Source organism: Abrus precatorius, unplaced genomic scaffold, assembly GCF_003935025.1.
Source record: "Abrus precatorius isolate BTA unplaced genomic scaffold, Abrus_2018 Scaffold10, whole genome shotgun sequence".
NCBI classification, from domain to species: domain Eukaryota; kingdom Viridiplantae; phylum Streptophyta; class Magnoliopsida; order Fabales; family Fabaceae; genus Abrus; species Abrus precatorius.
Window position 1 is genome coordinate 21,480,093 of NW_020874292.1, and position 23,154 is coordinate 21,503,246.

Consider the following 23,154-nt stretch of genomic DNA (forward strand, 5'->3'; position numbering starts at 1 on the left):
TTTAATTTTTATTCCTTATTATAAATTATTGTTTATATTGGATAAGAAATAAGAGTGTTACAACGATGGTTTCAATATTTGGCTTTAAGAGAGGGAAAGAAAAAGAGGCAAAGAATGAAGTGGAGAGGAGGTAGTTTAAGATATACTGTTCATGTATGAGAAAATGACATAAATAAAAGATGATGAAAGTAGAAATATCACAGCTAAGAAGACTAAGAATGAGAGTATGTTTGTTCAATTTTTTTTCTTTTTTCATTATATTTGAAGATTGAGGAACTATGATAAATATTTGTCATTAAATTTTTTTATGTTATGTGTTTTACTGTGAATATACATGTATTTGTGATTCAAAAAAAAAATGAAAATAATGATCTATCATACACAAAATATATCTCAAACTATGATAATAAAGTAAAATGAATTACTTAGTTTTATGAGTTTGCTTTTCAACTACTGAGAGATTCTACACTTTGATTATGATTTTTTGCTCTATTTGCTTGAGTTCTTCTTCTTTTTGCTTCTCTTCCTCCTCTATTCTTAGATCCTTCTCTCCTTTTTATAATTTTTGTATCTCCCCCCTTTTTTATACCTCAGGCCTCTCTTTCTTTTTCTTTTTTTTTTAAATTTCCCTTGCTTTTCTCGCTCCCCTTATACTATTTTTTCTTCTGAAACACATCCTTTTTTCTTGTTCAAACACTTAATTCTATTTTTTTTTTTTTTTGCAATTTCAAATATAATTGAACATTTGCAAGCAGCTAGAGCAACTTATTTACTCTCCGATCTCCTTTTTTTTGTTTTCCATTACTTTTATTAATAATAAAATAATAAAAAAAAATTGAGTATTCACCACAACTAAATCCAAGTATAAACACGATGAGGGTACACAATGGTAATTAATTCTTGGAATCATCAGTTAAAAGCTACTTTTGATTTATAAGAATAAATTTTTTTATAATTTATATGATAGGGAGTTACATATAATATATTTTTATTAAAAATTATAAAATTTAATAATATTAATATATTTAATTGCATTGAATTATATAATTTTCATAAAAATTTATTTTAATATATATATATATATATATATATAGCTTCTTATTTAGGCAATGTTCCATAGATTAAAAATTAGTACAAAAAATAATACTTTTCTTAAAAAATAAAGACTTTATTTTGTCGATACATTAATTATTAAATTTTTTTATATTTTTATTTATTATAAGATTTCTATTAAGTGAATACATTTGTTTATTTAATTTATACTTGATTCAATAATTTAGTATTATGAATATTGAATTATATATATATAACTATATTTAATTTATTATAATAAATTAAATATTTATTTTTTATAAATAAACCGAGAGAAGTATCGTATTAGAAACCTTGGGGCTTGGGCTAACTTATCCATTAGTGCTTCCACTTCATGTCATGCCAAATGAAGCTGTATTTTGGAGGGGGAAACCTATAAAATTACTCAAATCTGTTTGTTTACCCTAATGCATCTAAATGATAATAAATTAATTTTTCTGATCATGTGGCCAGATCGATGTCCCTAGAAGGAAAGGTTTCTTCGTGGTGGATGGCGCTTATATTTAATTCACAACCCATAGTTGTGTGTGGCCCATTTTCCTTATCACAAAACTACACTACCTACAGTCAAATCATGATATGGATGCCACATTGTCACGAGTTACTAGTCAGTCACTACCCGCCACTCCACATATCATGTGGTACATTAGGAAGATCACCTATGACTCAAATTCTTTTTAAAGCACTTTGTTGTATTCAAACGCACTAATAGATTTTCTCTTTGCTCTGCTGCACTGAGAGTATACAAGTTCACTCCCAATACTATTACTAGAGAGCCAATCGCTTACCAAACCAATGATGAATAAGATAAGCTCAGTGGAGGAGAAACACATTGCAGTCTTTGTTTTCCCCTTTGGAAGCCACCCTCTTCCTCTATTAAACCTCGTTATCAAACTAAGTCATGCAGCTCCCAACTTGCACTTTTCATTCATCGGCACTGAACTCTCCAACAAACCTCTTCTCTCAAAACCCCACATTCCAGACACCATAAAGTTCTTCACTGTTGGTGATGGAGTCCCAAAGGGTCATGTCCCTTGTGGCCACCGTGTTGAAAGAGTCAATCTTTTTCTTCAAGCTGGTCCGCAGAACTTGCAAAAGGGTATAGACTTAGCAGTGGCAGAAACAGGACATAGAGTCACGTGCATCATTGCTGATGCATTTGTCACACCTTCTCTCACTGTGTCTCAGCACCTTAATGTTCCTTGGATCCCAGTTTGGCCACCCTTGTCATCTTCACTCTCTGCTCATTTTTACACTCACTTGATACGCCAAACGTGTGCTAATAATAACCTATCGCGAGACTCCCCTTTGGATTTTCTTCCTGGGTTGTCTATGATGCGTGTTGAAGACTTGCCAGAAGATGTAGTCAATGGTGGTGAAGATGAGACACTGTTTTCAAAGGCACTTGCTTCACTGGGTATTGTGTTGCCTCAAGCCAAGGCTGTGGTTGTTAATTTCTTTGAGGAATTAGACCCACCCTTGTTAGTTCATGACATGAGATCAAAGTTATCTGCTTTTCTCTATGTTGGTTTTCTCACTCTTTCATTGCCTCTACCACCCTTGCCTCCCTCTGACACAGATGCAACTGGGTGTTTGTCATGGTTGGACAAGCACAATGGTGGATCAGTGGTGTATGTTAGCTTTGGGACTGTGGTGACACCACCACAAGATGAGATAGTGGCACTTGCAGAAGCATTGGAAGCTAGTGGTTTTCCATTTCTTTGGTCTCTAAAGGAGCATGTGAAAGGGGTTCTGCCAAATGGGTTTCTTGAGAGGACAAGGAATAATGGGAAGGTTGTGCCTTGGTCTCCTCAGAGTGAGGTTTTGGGACATGGTTCCGTGGGAGTGTTTGTGACTCATTGTGGGTGTAACTCTGTGTTTGAGAGTATGTCGAATGGGGTGCCTATGATATGTAGACCTTTCTTTGGGGATCAAGGAATGACTGGGAAGATGGTTGAGGATGTTTGGGAGATTGGTTTGAGAGTGGAAGGTGGAGTGTTCACTAAACATGGTTTGCTCAAAAGCTTGAACCTGATTCTTGTGCAGGAAGAGGGAAAAAGGATGAGACAAAATGCTTTGGAAGTGAAGAGGACTGTGCTAGATGCAGCTGGGCCTGAAGGAAAAGCAACCCAAGATTTCAAGACTTTGGTGGAAGTAGTTTCTAGCTCTTAATTGATGACCCGCTGCAAGTGATTAGTGTTGTATGATTCATGACCAATAAAAGGAGAGTGTTGTATGATTAGAGTGGTTTAGTGAAGAATAAATGCTCATCATTCAATGGAGAGAGCATTAACATGAAATATATAAAGAGATTAAAGTTAGTAACATACTTCTCTATTTTTAGTTAAAATTGATTGAAAATTAAAAAATATTATGTAAGTTTTACTCTTTTTTATTTTTAAATTAATGTTTTTTTCTCATATTTTTTTAATTTTTAATAAATTTGAGTTAATAATAAAGTATTTGAAAAAGAGTGTTACAAACATTTCTTAATATAAATAATGGAGAAAGCTATATGCAAGTGAGTTGGCTCAGAGATATAATATAATGATAACTTATTGATCTAAATGGTAATTTATAAAATTTATGATGATTGATTTTCTAGCATGGACAATGTCGTTGAGTTTGAGAGAAGTTGTTTGTATCTACCATGAAGTTTAAAAGAAGAAGAAAATAAAAATAATGTATCAACATAACATAAAATGAAAATTCCAAGACAGACAAGCCTCCTACATGACGAGAAAAGACATAAAATGATTCTAAGTAAGATGCAAAAGATGAGACAAACAAAATGCACCTCCATGAGAAGAACTGGACCAAAGATCTCCAAAACATGCAGTGATAGAGAGTCAAGTTTAATTTAAGCCTAAACCTACTTTTTGGAATTCATTAGTAAACACTTATAAATTAATCAGGAAATACCTTCTAGCACTCGATGTTGGCAGTGACATTTGATAAGATGGTTGGGCCAATAAAATTGCTAAATTCCTATCATGAGACTTACTTGATATGCACAAAAGAATTGTTAGGCACTCTAAAAGTTAGATTAAAAGAAAAAAAAAAAAAAAAAAAAAAAAAAAGAATCAATTGACTATATGACAAAAGAAATGGTAAGGTTGAAGAGGTAAATTGATCATACATGAAAAGTAATGAAATGTCTATGAAAAATGAAAAATGAAAAATGAAAAATGAAAAATGAAAAATGAAATATGAAATATGAAATATGAAATGATAAAAGTGGTAGAGAGATGGTAATGCTTTTTTTGTGTGCATAGAAATAACCCTCAAATTGATAAATGGAAACTAATTCTTTCGAAACAGAACACTGAAGGAGAGCGCATTGTATTGATGAGTTTCACAAATCAAGTGACAATTAATTAGCAAAGAAAAAGGGTTGGTCAAAAGTAAAACAGAGCTTCCTCGGTTCATAACTCCATATTTCAGATATTGACAAATGGAAACTAATTCTTTCGAAATACAGAACACTGAAATAAATTTTACCTTTTCTAGCAATTTTTTTTATACACATTATTAAAATCAAATTCTTATTAACAGTTAAAAAATTCAATTATCTACTGTGTGTGCCGAAATTTATTAATTATTAAATAATTTTTTTTCTTAATATGTGTCTTTCTTATTTTGTAATATTTTAATAATATACGTTTTCTAAGATTTAATATAAAATCAAAATAATATTTTTTTTCTTTATTTGAGATTTAATATCAAATCAAAATAATGTTTATATTTTATATTATAATTATATTTTCCGCATTTTAATTTATATAAAATTTTAGTTTCTATAGTTTTAAAACAAAGCGTTTAATTTTGAAATACAAAATCTTTTAATTAGTTATTCTATTTGTTTGTGAAAATGATAAGAAAGCATGTCAACTACACAAACAAGATTTAGGTGAAATATCAATCAATACTACTCGTATTGTTATCTAATCACAATTAAAACTTTTACCTCATAATTTGGCAGAATAGAGTTGGACTACTTACCTGAATGCGATCATTTTCATGGCAAAATGTACAGCGGTCGGAGTTCTAACTGCATCCTGTACAGTTCTATCTGAACCGCTCAAAAATATGTACCGCAATTTAAAACATTTTTTGAATTATGAAGTATAATATCTTGGGTCTAACATTATGTGGGGAAAAAATGTGTATTGATAACGTAATTTCATTAAAAAAACTAATAAATAAACCTTTTAAGTCAAGCTAATTGCTACTATAAGGTAACTGGGTTGTGGGAAGAAAATCATTGGATTGAAGGTTGACACAATGAACCATTGAATCTATCCCAATAGAATTCAGTTCCCACGAGACAAAAAGCACCACATTTGCCCAAGAAATGAAGTGGGCACATCATTGTGTCCTGCATGGCCTTCTTCAACCCACGCCTTTTGGCCAACATGGCCTCCACATCTTCTTCACCTTCCAACCACATCAAAACATTGGTTTCAAAGGGTCTTTATCACTACACACTTCAATTTTTCACTGAACTTCATCTCTATGACCACTGTTCCATCTCCTCTGCTCTTCCATCAGTGATCAAGGCATGCTCCTCTGCCCAATATCATGCTTTTGGCACACAGCTTCATTGCTTTGCTCTCAAGACAGGCTCCCATTCTGAACCATTTGTGTCCAATTCCATCATCTCCATGTATGCCAAGTTTTCAGACATCGAATCGGCACGGCAAGTGTTTGATACAATGCCTCACAGAGACCTCATCACCTGGAACTCAATGATTAATGGTTATTTGCAAAATGGGTGCTTGGAAGAAGCTTTGGAAACGTTTAAAGATGTGTACTTGATTGGTCTTGTTCCCAAGCCTGAGTTGCTAGCAAGCATGATATCCTTCTGTGGTAGAAAAATGGGTTCAAGGGTAGGGAGACAGATTCATGCTCTTCTTGTTGTTGATGAAAGGATAAAACAGTCAGTGTTTCTGTCAACAGCTCTTGTGGATTTTTATTTTAGGAGTGATGATTCTTTGATGGCTTTGCGTGTTTTTGATGGAATGGAGGTGAAAAATGAGGTTTCCTGGACTGCTATGATATCTGGGTGCACAGCTAATCAAGATTATGATGAAGCCTTTGCATGCTTTCGAGCAATGCAGCTTGAGGGAGTTAGACCAAATAAAGTCACATCAATTGCTCTGTTACCAGCTTGTGCCAAGTCAGGCTTTTTTAAGCATGGAAAGGAGATTCATGGCTATGCCTTCCGTCATGGGTTTGAGTCAAGCCCTAATTTTTCATCAGCTCTCATAAATATGTATTGTCAGTGTGGAGAATCACCTCACCATGCTGAGCTAATTTTCGAAGGGTCTAGTTCTAGAGATGTGGTGTTGTGGAGTTCAATCATTGGGAGCTATTCTCGAAGAGGGGATAGCTACGAAGCATTGAAGCTTTTTAACAGGATGAGGACTGAAAAAACTGAACCAAACTATGTAACTTTGCTCGCAGCTATATCTGCCTGCACAAATTTATCTTCACTGAAGCATGGATGTGGACTCCATGGCTATATCTTCAAATTTGGATTTAGTTGTAATACCTCTGTGGGCAATGCACTTATAAATATGTATGCCAAATGCGGTTGTCTGGATGGTTCTTGTAAGATATTCCTAGAAATGCCGAGTAGAGATTCTGTTACATGGAGTAGTTTGATCAGTGCCTATGGCTTTCATGGATGTGGAGAACAAGCTTTACAACTTTTTCATGAAATGAAAGAGAGAGGAGTGAAGCCTGATGCAATCACCATCCTTGCAATTTTATCGGCTTGCAATCATTCTGGCCTTGTAACTGAGGGACAACGGATATTCAAACAAGTTAATGAAGATTGTGAAATTCCGTTAACTATGGAGCATTATGCTTGCCTAGTTGATCTTCTTGGAAGGTCAGGTAAACTTGAAGATGCTTTGGAAATACTGAGAACAATGCCCATGAAACCGAGTGCAAGAATGTGGAGCTCTCTTGTATCGGCTTGTAAGCTTCATGGAAGACTGGACATTGCTGAAATGCTAGCCCCACAACTTATAAGATCAGAACCAAATAACGGTGCTAATTACACATTGCTGAATATGATCTATGCCGAGCATGGTCATTGGCTTGATATAGAACAAGTGAGGGAAGCCATGAAACTACAAAGGTTAAAGAAATGCTATGGGTTCAGCCGCATTGAGGCTGGAGATGAGAGTTTCTAGCAAAGCAGAAAGTAGCCAGCTTTATGCAGGAGCAGGAAAAACGTTCGCATACGATTATGGATAACAATATATTGTACGCTGCTTACTCTACTATTAATAAATACCAGGTTTACTTTTTCTGCTAAGATAAACAAGTTCACATATGTCCTCAAGGTGGGTTCGATGAAAGAAGCAATGCAAGTTCACGGGTCTATCATATGATAGCATCTTTGCTTGATAGGATTCTCGACAAAAAATTACTTACAGCACTCCGAGGCATTACCAGGAACAGAAAAAGTTGACTCCAGCTCAAACAAATAGTACCTAGTAACTAGTGAAAGGAAAATTATGAATGAAAGTCTATACATGGTCTAGGTATATACAGCTTTCCCGAAATGGAGGTTAAAAAGGAACAGCAAAAATTCACATGAATATTGATAGCTTCTAAGCAAAAGGTATTTCAAGAGATATTTCATCTCCATCTAATGAGTCTGTCCATTTTTTAGTCACTGTCTTAATCTGCGTGTAAAACTGAATTCCAGCTCTGACTGCATGAAAGAATTTTAAGAATTGAGAATACGTTCACACCCTTAATGCACACACATCAGGTAGTAAATCACAGAAAGCACGGTAATAGTTCTTTACCATCAAAACTCAAATCACCAACAAAAGATGGCCTGGAGCTAATAAATGAAGAAAAGGGCAATGAAACAGAGATCGGGACATTTATGCCAACCTGATTCAGATCACATTCAAAAACTAATCAGAAAAATGCAAGTAGGCCAATAATTTTTTTAAAAAATAATCAATTTAAACAGCTTTGAGTAACATTGCATGGATATCAAACAACTGCCAAAAGTAATAAAAGGTTTGACTGAATTTGAAATAACAAAAGGTTGAATTTGTTGGAATTTCTGCATTATAAAAAAAGTCCAAGAAAAAACAACAATAATGTAAAAAATAGGTAACTTAAAGAATTTCCAAGATGTACAAGAAGTAACGAAAGGGAATATTAAAACAAAACAAATCACCAGATTGACAAGCTAACATGGATTAGCAGAGAGATGTGACTAAACAGTTTTTTTGTCTAACTTCAAACGTCAGCAGAGATGTGACAGTTGCTATTTACCTGTCCAACCTCAACCTCGGTCTGGAATTTTCTTGCAGCTGCATTAGATGTTGTAAAAATGGAAGCTCCATTACCATACCTATAGAATGACAAACAATTAAGTACTGTAGATAAGTAAAATTTTATATATATGAAAAGCTCAAGAGAAGCTAAAATCTGTAGCACTTGTTGCTATTGACGATGTTTATGGCTTCTTGTATGTTATCAACCTGGGCATTAAAAATATAATGTTTTAACATTTTTGGAACAGAGTCACAATTTATTCAATACAAACAAAGGCTTCACGAACAACCTCCATACACAGAAGAACTGGGCCTAGAATCTCATCCTGCAGTAAAGATATCCATCATGAATTTATCACAGGGTAGGTCAAACTTTTATCATTGACAACCCATGAGGCACCAGAATTTAATTCTGAGAACATAATTAAAACTACCTTGTAGCATCCCATATCAACTGTGACATCTGATAAAATGGTGGGACCAATGAAGTTTCCATGTTCATATCCTGGAACCTATAGAGCAACATTTCATGTATGCACAAGCATTAGGATTTATGAACAAGGCTTCATATAACCTCTCATGACACAAATGTCCATAGCAGCATTATACAAGTAAAAGGTTAGTTGTTAATATTCTGGGAGAAAAAGAATAAAACAAAATTAAACTAGCAGATCGTTGTTCATTAATTTCAATTTATTATGCAGGAATTTATCTACTTGACACATTTACATGCCACAATATGCTACATCATACAAAGCACAACCTTCAAAATTGAGGAATCACTGGATATTTGCTTGTCTGCTGAAAAGATCACAAAATCTAATAGTATTACAAGTACAGAGTAGCAATTCCTTTCTTCATTCATACATGATTTTGTTCCTTTTACAGTTCATTATCTTCCTGAAAAATTCAGGTATCTTCAGAAAAATGTTGGAAGTGTTATCTAATTCTATAAGAATCAATTTATTCCATAACAGTCACTGGAACTTACGTCAAGCTGAGACTTGTGCATCCATGATAGCTGACTGACACATGTGATCAACAGTGACACAAACCCAGCTAGGTTTCCAATCGTGTTATCAAATTACTATCCTAAACCATCAATTTGAATGGTGTCCCCTAAAAATTCATTTCTTCAATCCCCCGTTATGGAAATTTACTAACATTTAGATGGCTATTTCATATGCTTGCCTTCTTGTCTAAAACGTTGCATCACTCTCTTTACTAAAAAAAAAAAAATAACGTAGCTGTCAAAACAAAGCACCTAAACAGCAGTCCTGAGTGCAACTCATCCACAACAATAAATAGAAACAAAATTAAGGAAAAATACCACAATGTTTCTCCCATCAAGCACTAGTTTTGCACCAGATTCCAAGCCTGTTTGAATCAATCGGCAAGTGTGTTCTTTAGCCTGCGATGAGTCTTGAATATAAGATCATGAAATATAAATAATCAAGAACCTCAAACTTAACCCAGATCAAAGCTCATAAATGCATAAAAAACAACTATCAGCGTTCCTTTAAATGAATAGCACATAGTATATATTCATCAGTTGAATGGTTCATTGCATGCTTGTCATTCACTCTCTCTATCTCTATCTCGTGCTCACACACTCAATCTCTGTCTCTCTCTCTCTCTCTCTCTCTCTCTCTCTCTCTCTCTCTCTCTCTCTCTCTCTCTCTCAATTACATCCTGTTCTCTTCTTGATAACTCTTCTAGTAAATTTTAAAGACAATTGTTTTAGTACAATATATGAATGATATATGCACCTGTTTACTAATGACTGGACCAAGGTCTGCGTCTGGTTCTGTTCCAGCGTTAACCTTAAGCGCTTTGACATGGTTTACTAGTTTGTCTTCCCTGGTGAAAGAAAATAATTAAAAACTCTCTTTATACCCAGTAACTGATACATTTGTTAACCAATTCTTTAAGCAACAATAGACAATCAGCCATGAATATAAAAACAAGAATGACTCATGGAAAATATTGAGAGATGTAAGAATAAAATAAAGACTTGGGAGATATGTACACAACCAATAAAACTGAACAACCAAGAAGTGTTTATAAATGACCAACCAATTTGGTCAGCCTAATCAATTATAATCTTCAAATTTCTAGTTCATCACTTAAACGAATCCAGCATTATCTTGAGACAATAATTTTACATTCAGAAAGTTGAACAAAATACCATTGACTGAAACTTCCAACAAAAACAACAGCACTCAGCGCTGTGCACTTCTGTCCAGCAGCACCAAAACCAGCTGTAACCAAAGCTTTCAAAGTGGAATCTACTCTTGCATCAGGCATTATGACAGCATGATTTTTGGCTCCAATATTGGACTGAAGACAATAGCCAACCACCCAATTTACATTGACCTCAACTACTGCATTGGGTTAAGAGCAATACATGGCTCATAAAAGGAACAGGAGCTTTACTACCAGAGCAGAAGCAGATAAATTACCTGAACCCATCTACCTTTAGTAGATGCTCTTGCATATACAGAATCACCAACCTTAAGAGAAAAAAGCATAAAATCAGTACACCAAATTGGCCCAATTCCCAATCTATGAAAAACATCAACAAACATTAATTTTTTCATTAATTTCAAGATAAGCAAGATTGCTGCTTACAAATTTTTACTGTTTTAGGATGTTAAGACATTTTAAATCTTTACAACAATATAAAGAAGACATTATAATACCAATCATGCCAAAAAAAGCTAGTGTCAAATGTAAATACCAAAATGAACATCTTGAAATTTAAGGGCTGATTGCATGGCTACACTCATGATATCATAAAGTAAAATGTGATGATACCAGAATCATCATTAAGTATGCCTCTTTTAACACTAATTCATGAACGTTGAGAAGCTTCACTAAAAAAAATCCATACATCTACATTTTCCCTTAGATGTAGGGAATCATACTTACCAATCATCACTGCCACAATTCTTATTATTTCAACATATGGAATATACTAACTGTCACACACAAGGTCTGACACAATATCTTTCTTGATGAATGAACATTTTGAGGATGTATGACAACTAACTTTTGCATGAGGTTACTGATGTTAAGGCCAAGACAACCATACATTTAAAATCTGGGAATTACTGTTAGATATTTTAGTAGCCACAGTGAATTTTTTAAAATTCTTGAATAAATCTCGGTTCTCAAGCTAATATGTATGGTTCCTCATGAGAATGACTTACTGTATTTGAACCAACAAATGAGACAGCCTTTATATCATCATCATCACAGATAGAATTGACAATGTCCTGTCCAAATCAATTTTCAAAAGTGAGGGAGAAATGAATCAGTGTTACAAGTAAGTAGTAATAGAAACATCAATGTATCATTGGGTTACAATATTTGATCAACTGGAAATGAAAACATCAAATTAAATTCTTACATTTGTACCATGAACAATATTTAACACACCATTAGGTAAACCAGCCTCTATTGCTAACTCTGCCAGCATCACAGATGCCCCTGCTGTGCAAATGATAATATAAAGTACTGATTACTAATAAAATCAGTTCATAAAGGAAGGAACATTATAAAGGATGTTATGCTTGCAAGCAAATTTTTTAAGGAAATATAATAAAATATTCCATTATTAGTATTATAATTTATAATATTTTCACCTAACATGAATCCTTCAAATACTTACTGGGTTTGTCATTTCATATAGAACAGACCAGAAAGAATTTCACAATCACCTGGATTCTGCTCTGATGGTTTTAGAATGAATGTATTGCCACATGTGACAGCAAGAGGAAACATCTGCACATATGATTAGTATATAAATACATATAAAGATTTTGGAAATGTAGAATTTACTTTCCATTTAATACATCTAATTTCAGCTTCCTCATGCTGTACATTTCTACTGTACACATTACCTATCTCATGGTATTCAGAAAAATCCATTGCAAAGAATAATTTTTTCTCTTGCTAGTTCCTATTTGCAGTGAAAGGAAATCAACTATGCAACCTAGCATTTGTCTTGATGCAAGAGAGAAGACTTCAGATCAAGAGCAACTACATTAGCATTAAGAAATCGTTGACATTCCTATCTTCGCAATATATAAACTTCAGATTCCAGAGCATAAAACATAACAAAAAGTAGAATTGTTACAGATATACAATGAGCTTACCCATAAGGGAATCATAGCTGGAAAGTCAAAAGGGCAAATACCAGCACAAACACCAAGTGGCTCTCTAATGCTGTATGTGTCTATTCCATTGGACACATTGGGAATAAATTCTCCTTTTTGCAGATTTGCCATGCCACAAGCATGTTCAACAACCTCTATAAAGGAAGATAGTTTTTCTTTGTAAATAATCCAAGCCAATGGTTAGTAAAGCTTGTTCGTAGACACCAAAAAAACAATAACACTAACCTAGCCCACGTAACACATCAACATGTGCATCTTGCAGCGTTTTTCCATGTTCAGTACTAATACTCATTGCAATCTTATCCTGCAAGAGGTTTTAAATAGGCGAACTCTGAATAAATGTAATTAATAAAGGGATTGTCCATTGTGTGCTTGTGGGCACATGATAACAAGTCAAAAATAGAAAGAATGTATTTTATAAAAAATGCAAAATTTATTCAATGTTTTCTTTATTAAGTAATTTATTCAATGCTTTCACATCATGTGCCAATGGGCACACAAAAGAAAACTCCATTAATAAATTGAAATACTTACAATGTCTCTACAAATAAGCTCTTGGAACTTAAACATGATTCTCTGCCGGGTGGTAATTGGTGTGTTGCGCCACAATGAAAAGGCCCGTTTTGCAGAAAAGACTGCTGCCTTGAACTCCTCGCATGTAGTCATTGGAACTTGAGAAACAACTTGCTGGCTTGCCTATTATTTTTAAATAGTCACCAAGCTTCCTTTTATTTCATGTACATGAGTAAAATAATGGGATTCAAATTCCTCCATACACTTACAGGATTTAAAATTTCAATTGATGCACAAGACAGTGAATCAACAAATCTGCCTCCAATAAGATTGGGAACCCTCTAATGCACATGAGAAAACAACTTAAATCCGTTAGGATATAGAAGAGATATAACACTTCAGGTACTTTAAAACTAATGCTAGATATTATATTACCCTTTTTAATTCTTCAGTCTCCTCTCACAATGATTTTTAAGATAAGACTATCCCTATTGGATGTTTTTGTTGGGTAAAATGGAAGGTAATTAATGGATAAAGTAATGCATATAGCAGAATATGTCTATTTGTAACAGAGTTCAGCTTCATTCAAACATAGAAAAAAATTAATTATATCTATGAGGCTGTACATGCAATTTTGCTAAACCTTTTTTATTCCTATATTTTTTTGTTATCAAATACTATTCACTGGCGTCCAAGTACAGAGAACAATGGCCAAATTTTGTTAAGATGAAATATGTGGAAGCACAACAGAACTTACCACAGGGTTGCACTGCCTCCATGACGGTTCAATTACAGCAAGATAGTTGTTTCTCCCAGCAGATTTCTCAGGTCTCAAGGACTTAAAATTCCTAACTGCAACATATGAGCCATCAACCTGTAAGCATAATGCCACATAATTCTTTTTCCACATATTGGAACACCATACCAGAGAATATAAACAGGGCTCATTCTTAAGCCTTCACTTAATAACTGAATATTTTACACTGAACACCATCTCTGTTAGAATTTGTCATATTTCCAATCATTACTCTTGAGATCTGGATGTGGAGTAAGATCTTAATTAGGATAATTCATGTTTTAATGTTCAATAGGTTGTTGACTGCTTTAATTTCAGTACATGTTTCAGTTCACAAGTTCTTTTTCCTAATCTATGGACAACGGCCCAGTTTTATAGGTAATCATGTCTATCATTGTTCTACCTCCGGTCCTTTTTATAGGAACTTTTTGGGAAGTTTGTTTTGTCTTTTTTATAAAATCATATTCAAATTGCTTGCTGCATTAATTTTTCTTTACAAAAATTCCATTAATTATGCATTATTTGATTCAGATGAAGGAAGGAGAGAGAAGGGATTTTAAGGAGAGGAAAGAAGAGAAGGAGCAGAGAGGAGCAGAGAGGAGTTTTAATAGAGGAAAAATATAACTTATTTGGTTCACAAGGGAGAAGCTAAAACAGCACCTCAAGAATCATGTTGATATAATCCAAATCTTAAGTTACTGTAAATTCTCAGTCTTTCTTAAGCTGTTAAACAATCCCAGCCTATCATAACTTCTTGCACCCCAAAAACACCTACGAATCTATGGTCCAAATTTATGTATTATTTAAATCCATGGAGTTTCAGACTAAGATATAACATTCAAGGACAACTATTTAGAAACATGAAGTCATCAAGAAGACCTTACCATTTGTGTTTCCTTGCCTAAGCTTAGCTTTAACATTATAAACATGCTTTGGGGTTGACAAAAGTTCTGGATTGCTTTGTCTCAGTCTCTTTAGAATTTGTCGAGGTTTCAAACCAGCATCTGTCATTTCTTTAATGCGAAAAACTTCTTCCTCTGTGAAGCGACGGGCAGAAGGATGTTCTGACATGTCCTTTAATGGTTCATGATTGTGTGTTCCATTTTTTATGGTGAGTACCCACAAGCCATCATCCTTCTTGCCCACAGCTTCAAAAGGACAATTTGTTAGACGAGAACCACTTTTTCTTTTGCGGCTTTGCTCAGCTGAGGACTCCTCAACAGGTTTTCGCCGGTTGCGATAAACACCTCCTCTGTCACAGCCAAGTACAACTATTTTGTCCCTCTTGGATTGCTTGATAGTCACTACATACCCCTGGGACACAGCAAAGTCTCCAACATGTTGGATGAGTTCTTCACGATCTACAAAAGTGCCTGGGGGAGGAGGAAGCATATGTGCAGTTTCACTTATTTCTGTGCTGCTGTGAACATCCATCATACCATATTAAATAGACAGTAGCATATTCATATGAGACTTGTGTTTTACATGTTCTCCACATCACTGCTGAATAGCTTAAGTCATCCTTATATGCTGTTTCAGTCCTGTTCAATTAAGATGAATGGTCGTTATAAGAGAACAAAGTTCAAAAGTTCTCAATCAAAAGAGACTTGTATTAGGACCAGGGAGGAAAAACAAATGATTGACACTAACAAGACATCTTAAGTATGGAAAGTGTATGTTAGGAGGAAAGGAAGGAAGGAGCCAACGGTTAGTTAGTTAGTTGTTATTTGTTAATATCTTTTAAATAGAGTTAGGGGGAATAGGAGGGAATTATGTGTTTTTGTTTGTAGAGAAATACTGAGAGGATATATTGTTCAGTGTTCAGGGAGCTGTTAGCTCTGGAGGATTCTTGAATCCTTATTCTTTTCAAGGCATTAATAAAGATTGTCAGAATTATTCAGTCTTTTGTTCATCTTTTTCTGATTTTAAAAGCTTTGACCCTAACAACTTGTATTCGTAATTATTGTGAGTTCAATCATTCCTGAATCTCTTAGCCCATATAAACAGCACACCAAAACATATCTGCAGCAATAACATTATTGACTCATGAAAGCACCAAATACATGCAGCAACATGGTTTTTGTACATGGAAACAACAAGAGTTACATCATTTAAAGGCTGTCTTGTAAAAGATTAAAGACTTAATTATGTTTTTGATTCCTATAAAAATAGCACCATTTGAGATAAATTGTTAAAAAAAAATTTCTTAAGATTTAGTCCTTGACAGTTTCAAAATGTAAGAATTTAGTTCCCTATCAATTGTGCTCTGTTTAGTAATGAGCTAGATAACAAAAATCAAATTCAACACTGCCATGTCCTAGTTATTTTTAGAATTTATTATTTAAAAATTAATTTTTACAAAAAATCTCTAAAAATATTTATATTTGCAAAGAAGTCCTTCTTCAACGTTTTCTTCTCTTTTTGTTCTTCTGAGCATCTTCCTCTCTTGAAATCCAAAATAACGCAAGACTCAGGCTAGTAATACATCCAAACCACATTAACAAATATTGCCCAATTTTTCAAAAAAAAACACCAAGCTAGTAAGGTTCTACACCTCCTTCCATTGGAAAAACCAAACCCTAAGACAACCACACACTGAATTATGGCTCTCCCTAAACCCAAAACCCCTTCAATCATTGATGCAGAGTAGAAATTGAACTCAATCAATATTAAATTGTTGCATGGGAAATCAAAGGAGGTAACATTGGAACCCTAGTTTCCATGAACCAACAGTGATGACCTTCACCCTATTAAACCAATTGCCTTTCCTTTTCTAACTTATTCCATCACAACAACAATCTTTTGAAAACCCCAATGATTAGCTTCTAAATTTGCATTTTGCTTTTATTATATTGTTGAAATATTGGAATTTTGCCCTATTACTTTGGATAGTTTTTCTTAAAGCCAAATTTTATATATGCAGTAGCATTTCTGAAGCAAATTGAAACAATGGTTATTAAGAATGTAGTTGGAGTTGCATATAGTGAAGAGAAATGCAATGATGGTTAGGAAGAAGGTTGAAGAAGATGGATTAATTATTAATTATTAATTATTAATTTTTTAAAATAATATAAATATTTTTAAAAAAAAAATTCAAATATTAATATTTAAATAATAAAATATTTAAAATAACACTAACATGGCAGTAGCTGGATTTCCACTATCCAACTCATCACTAAATAAAGAATAGTTGATGGCAGGGACTAAATCATTACATTTTGAAAATGTCAAAAATTAAATACTAACAAATTTTTTTTAAAGAGTTATCACAAATTGTCATTTTTATAGGAACTAAAAACATAATTAAGTCAAGATTAAACTTGTTAAAAATGAATACCATTTAATAAACTAGAAAAATATGCAATACTATCAACTCCCCCCCTTCCCCCACCACCTCACCCTCTCCTCATAGACTCTTTATTGTTAAGGTTCAGAGACACAATCAAGATGAGGATTGAAGAAAAATGATGATTTTATTGATCACTAGAAAGAATTAGGATTACAAAAGAACACCCCCCCCCCCCCGGAGCTTACAACTCATCAACGAAGAATGAAATTATCCTTAAAACAATTAGCAGAACCAATAATGCCACAATCAAGAAACTAACTCTATATTTATAGAATCTACTAGCAATATTAACAAACTAACTAATAACTGACTCTTTTCCACCCTTTCTCCCAAAATAAACCTTCCACACTTTAGGACTTTTATTGACATCAATCATATGTTCATGTGCCATGGTTCTAACACTTATTTTCTAGTCTATGATCACAAATTTCTTGTGCATTTTCCCAGCTTCTCCCAATCCCAAACAATTGCAAACACCTACACTTATTAAAATGATATGGAAAGGATGACTTATCTCAAATATTGAGCTTTCTCACTATAATATGTATCCAATTACCTCACACATTTTACTCAACAACTCAATCAATGAGTTCAAATACAAAAGGTTCTACCTCTCCACAGAACTATGCAAGAAAGGAAATGCTCCTAGGTTTGCTTTCACTTCAAGTGTGTAATTATCCAAACAAGTGGTTACTCACATGACTGCTTCCTCTATTCTCTGTATTCCATTACATCCAACCAACCAAACAAGCTACAATAGAAATGAAAAAAAAAAAAAAAAAACATAACTCAGGAAACAGACCACAAAAGAAGAAACCATGAGAAATCTCTAAAATGTATGCTAAGAAACGGTAATGAAAAATGTGATCAAATGAATAAAATATTAACGGTAAAAGCTATAAAATGAAGCGATTTACAGTCACTAGCAGTAGATGAAGAAACATGCATTATTTGACAGCTAAGGCTCTGAGAATTCAGCAGAGAGCTCAAAACAAACATTATTCTTAGAAAAACGTGATAATTCGAATTGAGAGAAAAAAATAATAGCATTGCGCATAGAATTTGTAATCTATTTGAATAAAAAGGGTAAATGGAAAAAGGAAAACGGAACCTGCTAAAGATCGCTGCTCTGTCTCGAACTCCAATTTCAAATGTTTCAGAAGAATGAAGAAAAGCAGTCAAACTCGTATCGCGTCAGTCTAAAATTTAAACCAAACACGGAATTACAATTTCTATTTTTCTCCACAGAACACAGGCACCCGTTTCGGTGGGAGGAGAGAGGAAATATTTTATTAAAGGAACATTTATTTACAGTATGTTTCGAGAAAATAAAGACGAATTCTTTTTATTTAGTACAAGCAAAAATGAAGAAAAAGGTATATTTTTATAAATAAATTTAAAATGTTTCCTTGTATTTTTGTTTTAATTCTTTTTCTTTAACCATTTCGAGACATACATATTATTAAAGTGAATTTTATCTTTTTCAACAATTTTTTACATATACAATAAAAAAATAAAGCTCTAATTATCATAATTAAGGGACTCAATCATGCCTAAATTTCTTAATTTAGAAGCATTATATACAAATAATACCTTTAACACATTACCGATTCTACATTAAACTTGAACCTTATTCTTTTGAGAAAACTATGTTGTTGTTCGATATGCTATATAATTCAATAATCTGTAACAATATAATTTAATAAGTCTAATGTTTTATATGATTTTAATATAATTTCATTTATTAAATTATACATCAATGCAATATTTTTAAAATTTTAATATTAGATAATGTTGTAAAACTGTTCCACACTGTATATTAAGCCATTATCAACGTCAAAATAAAATATTAAACTGTCGTAAAATAATTAAAAATATTAGTAGGATTTATAAGGTTAAATTATTTTATTTTTTATGCTATTTTGAATTAAATGCTAATAACTTATTAATACTACACATCATTTTCAGATAATTTTAATCTTAAAAAATATACGAGATAAATTATAAAAAATAGTACCTCGTTAAATATTTCATTTAATATAGAAGTTAATTTATATATGCAACTTTTATTTTATTTTATTCTTAGTTTTTACATTTCATAAAGCTTGAGAGTCCAAAAGCAAAAAAGTTACAAGAGAGAAATAAATGAAAAATGAAATCCCTTAATGGTCTTCTCTAACAAAAATAAATAAATAAAAGAATAAGATATAACTATTCCAGAAATGAATTCTTAATGATAAAATTGATTGCACGATAGTATTAATGATGCATTTATTAAATATATATATGTCATTTACTTAAGTAATATTATTTAATGTAGCACTTATTAAATATATTACATATTTGCTAACTGTATGAATTTTCACATAGATAAGATTTTTTTAAAGAAAAATATTGTTAAATAAGTAATTATTACAAAATGTAATATCTAAAAATATATAGTGAAAATTGTATTGTTCATAAAACAAATTTTGAGTAACAAAATTGAAATGCATATTAATGTAACTTTAAGAATATATAAATTTTTGTAATATGTTAACAATTAATTTGATCTAACATTTTTCTCATTGTATTCTTATTTTATATATTTAATACGATAATTTTAATTTTCTTACTAAAAAAAATGAAGAATTAAAATTATGCATATTGCTCAATTTATGGGATCTTCTGTTATCAAATATACTAGGTCACATTTTTTTTATATACAATAGTAAAAGAATGGAATTTAAGATTTTTATGTAATTAAATCTTACATGTATTAATGAAAAATATGATAAATACATATTTAATGTTATTACAAATTAATATTGAATTGAGTTTAAAAAGGTAATTTTCTGTCACTTTTTTTTTATTATTTAAGATTGTGTATCTGTGTATATGTGTATGTTTTTACTTTATCTCTTTTTATTATTATTATTTACAACTATATATACTGCATCGTTATTACTCTTTAGGAGGAGCAACATACAGAGCAAGTACTTATAGTTGTCTCATTTTATTGTCGACAAAATATTTTCTTCTAAACAACTTTACTATTTGAACTTCTAAAATTTATCATTACAGACATAATATGCAATTATCTCCATCTATCTGTACTCGCATATAAAAAATACATTTCAAAACCAAGAAAGGCAACTTTTAATTGTCCCATTTTGTCGTCAATTAAACATTTTCCTTCAAGTAGCAGTTTCTATAAGCAACAGTTCTATTTTTTAAAGTAAAGATTAGTACTAGAAGATTTTGAGTAATGACCCGCTTAAGAAAGGTCAATGTCCAATATAACCTGACAGTGACAATAGAGGCATTGGGCCTGAATTATTCAACCTCGACCTTGATTATTCATTCGTGACATGACTGATCCTTAACACCGTCAACATCTTATTTAATGAAACTAGTTAGTTATACATTTCTAAAGTGAGGTTTTTGATAAAAATGTTTTCTAAGAAACCAGATATGAAATCAGAAAACAAGATATTAGACAAAGTTTAACTTGCACTTCAAAGAAATGAAATAAGAAATACATTCCGAAACAAACTCAATCACTCACAATATCTTTTGTGTTGCCCTTTAGCAATCACCAAACTCTTTTGAGTAGAAATCTGATCGTCTTACCTTTCAGCAAATAAGGAAAGAAGATAAGAAACTCTTACAGGATGAGGAAAAGTATATGGGAAAAAGTGATGATGTTGTATACCAATTCCTTCTTTTTCATTCTAAAAATTACACCTCTTCGCATAAATTGGACAATGCAGATTATGAGACACAAAATGGTAAATAAGAGATGCAAATCCACAATTTGAGTTTCTTTGCCTTTTGGTAATAACAAAATGGAACTCTTTTCTACCGGCTGAAGAACAAACAATAAGAATTGAGGAGACACGGTTACACATCTGTGAATTTCACTTCCCCCTTCTCCCACCAAGACTGAAAGAGAACTCACTCAACAGAAGAAATGTGCACAGCATAAACCATACATAATCAGAAAACTGAAATAGCTCACGAAATCCATAGTAGATTCCTATAACCGAATGATGCAATATCTCAAACAACCATAGAAAACGTACACTGCTTGCTTATACATGAATGCATATTATGGACCTTATCATCAATATTGTTAGTTAAATGTGTGAACAAAAGAGGCAGAAAGAAAAAAGTTTTCATTTATGAAACATGATGTCCAAGAGAACTTACAAGGGTTGTGTGTGTGAGTGTGTGTGAGGGGGAGATTGGGATTGTAAAGAAGCAGAAGCAGAAACATCTAGATCATACTCAACAGAAAAATTCAAAAAACCGCTATCGGAATCGACCCCTTCTTCAAGCTGGTCAATTTCCTCGTCCTCCAAGAACTGTCTCAATTTCTCTTTATAAACCCCCAACCGATCTTCCAACAAGTTCTTCTGCATCTCCAATTGCACCACCGTCCATCTCAGTGACTCGATCACTTCCAGATCGTACTCTTGCTTCTGCTCCACCACTCGCCGGAACTGCTTCGCCTGAATCTCCACCGCACTCTTCTCGCTCTGCAGCCGCAGAATCATCGCCATCGTTTCCTCCGCCGCCGACGACGCTGCCACCCTCTCCTTCTCGATCTCCGCGCACGCCGCGTTGAACCTCTGCCGCTCCATCTTCACCAGTTTTCTGAGCGACATCACGTCGAACATATCGTCCTCCAAATTATCCTCCTTCAAATTCTCTTCCTTCAAGCTCTCCTCCTTGGTACTCTCCTCTTGATTATCGGTGAAATTGGAAGAGGGCTTTTGACGAGGAGGGTCCAAAGCGTTGAGCTTTGGCGTTGAAGGGTGAGAACGGAATCTGGGGGTGGGAGGGGTGAGGATCTTGAGGCAGAAAGCGAAGATGAGGAAGAGGCCAAGGAGGTTGAAGATTCGAGAGTAGTAACCACCGAGAAGAACGAAACCACAACCAACCTCACTGGCTTGGGTGAGGAACTTGAAGGTTGAAGGAAAATCCATGAAGAAAAATCGAAGGGAAAGGCGGAGAAACCTGTGGTAGAAGCCAAGAACAGAGTGAGCAGCAGCAACCAACAAACAAAAACGACCCAGAGTCTGCATTTGCATCCCAAGGGACTAACCAATTTGCACACAACACCCTATCTTAGCGTTAAAGGGATAATACACTCACAAACAACCCCAATCCAAATATCCAATCCAACACTAGACCCACAATGATAACAATAATGGATTGTGATTTGTGTGTGAGGGGAACACAACAAATGAGGTTGTTGGTGTTATTGGGGCGTGATTGAGAAACAATGTATGTTAATGTTTGAATGGGACATTGGCATTGGCTTTGGCATTACAAGGAATATCACTCTTGCAAGCGTTGAGAGAAAGTGAGTATTGTCGTTATGAAGAAGGAGTGAGATTGTGATTGCGATTGGGATTAGGGGATCTGATAGAGAGGCGAAGAAATAGAGGGGTGAGCATCGCTTATTGTCACGTTACTCAGACCATTTCAGACCCACATAAGAGTTTCTTTACCGTTGGTCCTCCATTAATCATTTTCTCAATGCCATAATCAAAGACATATATTCCTTATTAACCACATTTTCCGTTTTCTTTCTTCAAATCATTTTGCTAGTTAACGTGTATATACAAGAATAATTAAAAAGAATTCATTTTTCATAAAACTGTATTAAAATTATTAATTAATTTACCCGCATATGTGTTTAGATTCTTTACCAAAAACAACTTTAATTCATCTGAAAAATGTGTGTTTAGATGGTCTCCACTTAGATACACTTAAAAAAATAAGTAAAAGGATACATACGTTAATGAATTAGAGTGATGATTGATTAACAGGGAAAGGGGAAAATAATAACAAGGTTTTAACTGAACTTGATAAATTGTATTTATATAAAAATGCGTACAACTTAAAGGGAAAAAAAAATAA

General features: G+C 33.4%; 4 protein-coding genes across 6 annotated transcripts; 2 read left to right on the top strand and 2 right to left on the bottom strand.

Annotated features, from left to right (window-relative positions):
* The first annotated feature begins 1,890 nt into the window (after positions 1-1,890).
* LOC113852041 (anthocyanidin 3-O-glucosyltransferase 7-like) lies at positions 1,891-3,264 on the top strand. The gene has a single exon (XM_027482300.1). It carries the CDS (start codon positions 1,891-1,893, stop codon positions 3,262-3,264), a length of 1,374 nt encoding a protein of 457 aa, XP_027338101.1.
* Positions 3,265-5,325: 2,061 nt separating this feature from the next.
* Positions 5,326-9,671, top strand: LOC113872260 (pentatricopeptide repeat-containing protein At4g31070, mitochondrial). Its single transcript, XM_027509685.1, has 3 exons — positions 5,326-7,729; positions 8,654-9,023; positions 9,110-9,671. Exon 1 carries the CDS (start codon positions 5,475-5,477, stop codon positions 7,293-7,295), a length of 1,821 nt encoding a protein of 606 aa, XP_027365486.1. The 5' UTR covers positions 5,326-5,474; the 3' UTR covers positions 7,296-7,729; positions 8,654-9,023; positions 9,110-9,671.
* LOC113872250 (methylmalonate-semialdehyde dehydrogenase [acylating], mitochondrial-like) lies at positions 7,491-18,565 on the bottom strand. 3 transcript variants are annotated; one of them, XM_027509663.1, is made up of 21 exons: positions 18,356-18,504; positions 17,856-17,995; positions 14,780-15,436; positions 13,857-13,951; positions 13,369-13,440; positions 13,121-13,282; positions 12,812-12,890; positions 12,566-12,720; positions 12,128-12,191; positions 11,818-11,897; positions 11,618-11,683; positions 10,868-10,918; positions 10,594-10,745; positions 10,175-10,265; positions 9,736-9,816; positions 8,840-8,917; positions 8,696-8,731; positions 8,569-8,612; positions 8,404-8,482; positions 7,920-8,010; positions 7,685-7,822 (listed from the first exon to the last, which is right to left on the bottom strand). In XM_027509663.1, exons 3-21 carry the CDS (start codon positions 15,330-15,332, stop codon positions 7,719-7,721), a joined length of 2,133 nt encoding a protein of 710 aa, XP_027365464.1. In that variant the 5' UTR covers positions 15,333-15,436; positions 17,856-17,995; positions 18,356-18,504; the 3' UTR covers positions 7,685-7,718. The 3 variants fall into 3 exon arrangements, 1 of the variants encoding a protein (XP_027365464.1); XR_003505860.1 differs by lacking the exon at positions 8,569-8,612; XR_003505859.1 differs by lacking the exon at positions 17,856-17,995 and having other exon boundaries at positions 7,491-7,822; positions 8,404-8,612; positions 11,818-11,900; positions 18,356-18,565.
* Positions 18,566-21,389: 2,824 nt separating this feature from the next.
* Positions 21,390-22,339, bottom strand: LOC113872267. Its single transcript, XM_027509694.1, has one exon. The coding sequence runs from the start codon at positions 22,317-22,319 to the stop codon at positions 21,432-21,434; it is 888 nt and encodes a 295-aa protein (XP_027365495.1). The 5' UTR covers positions 22,320-22,339; the 3' UTR covers positions 21,390-21,431.
* Between the last annotated feature and the right edge of the window lie 815 nt (positions 22,340-23,154).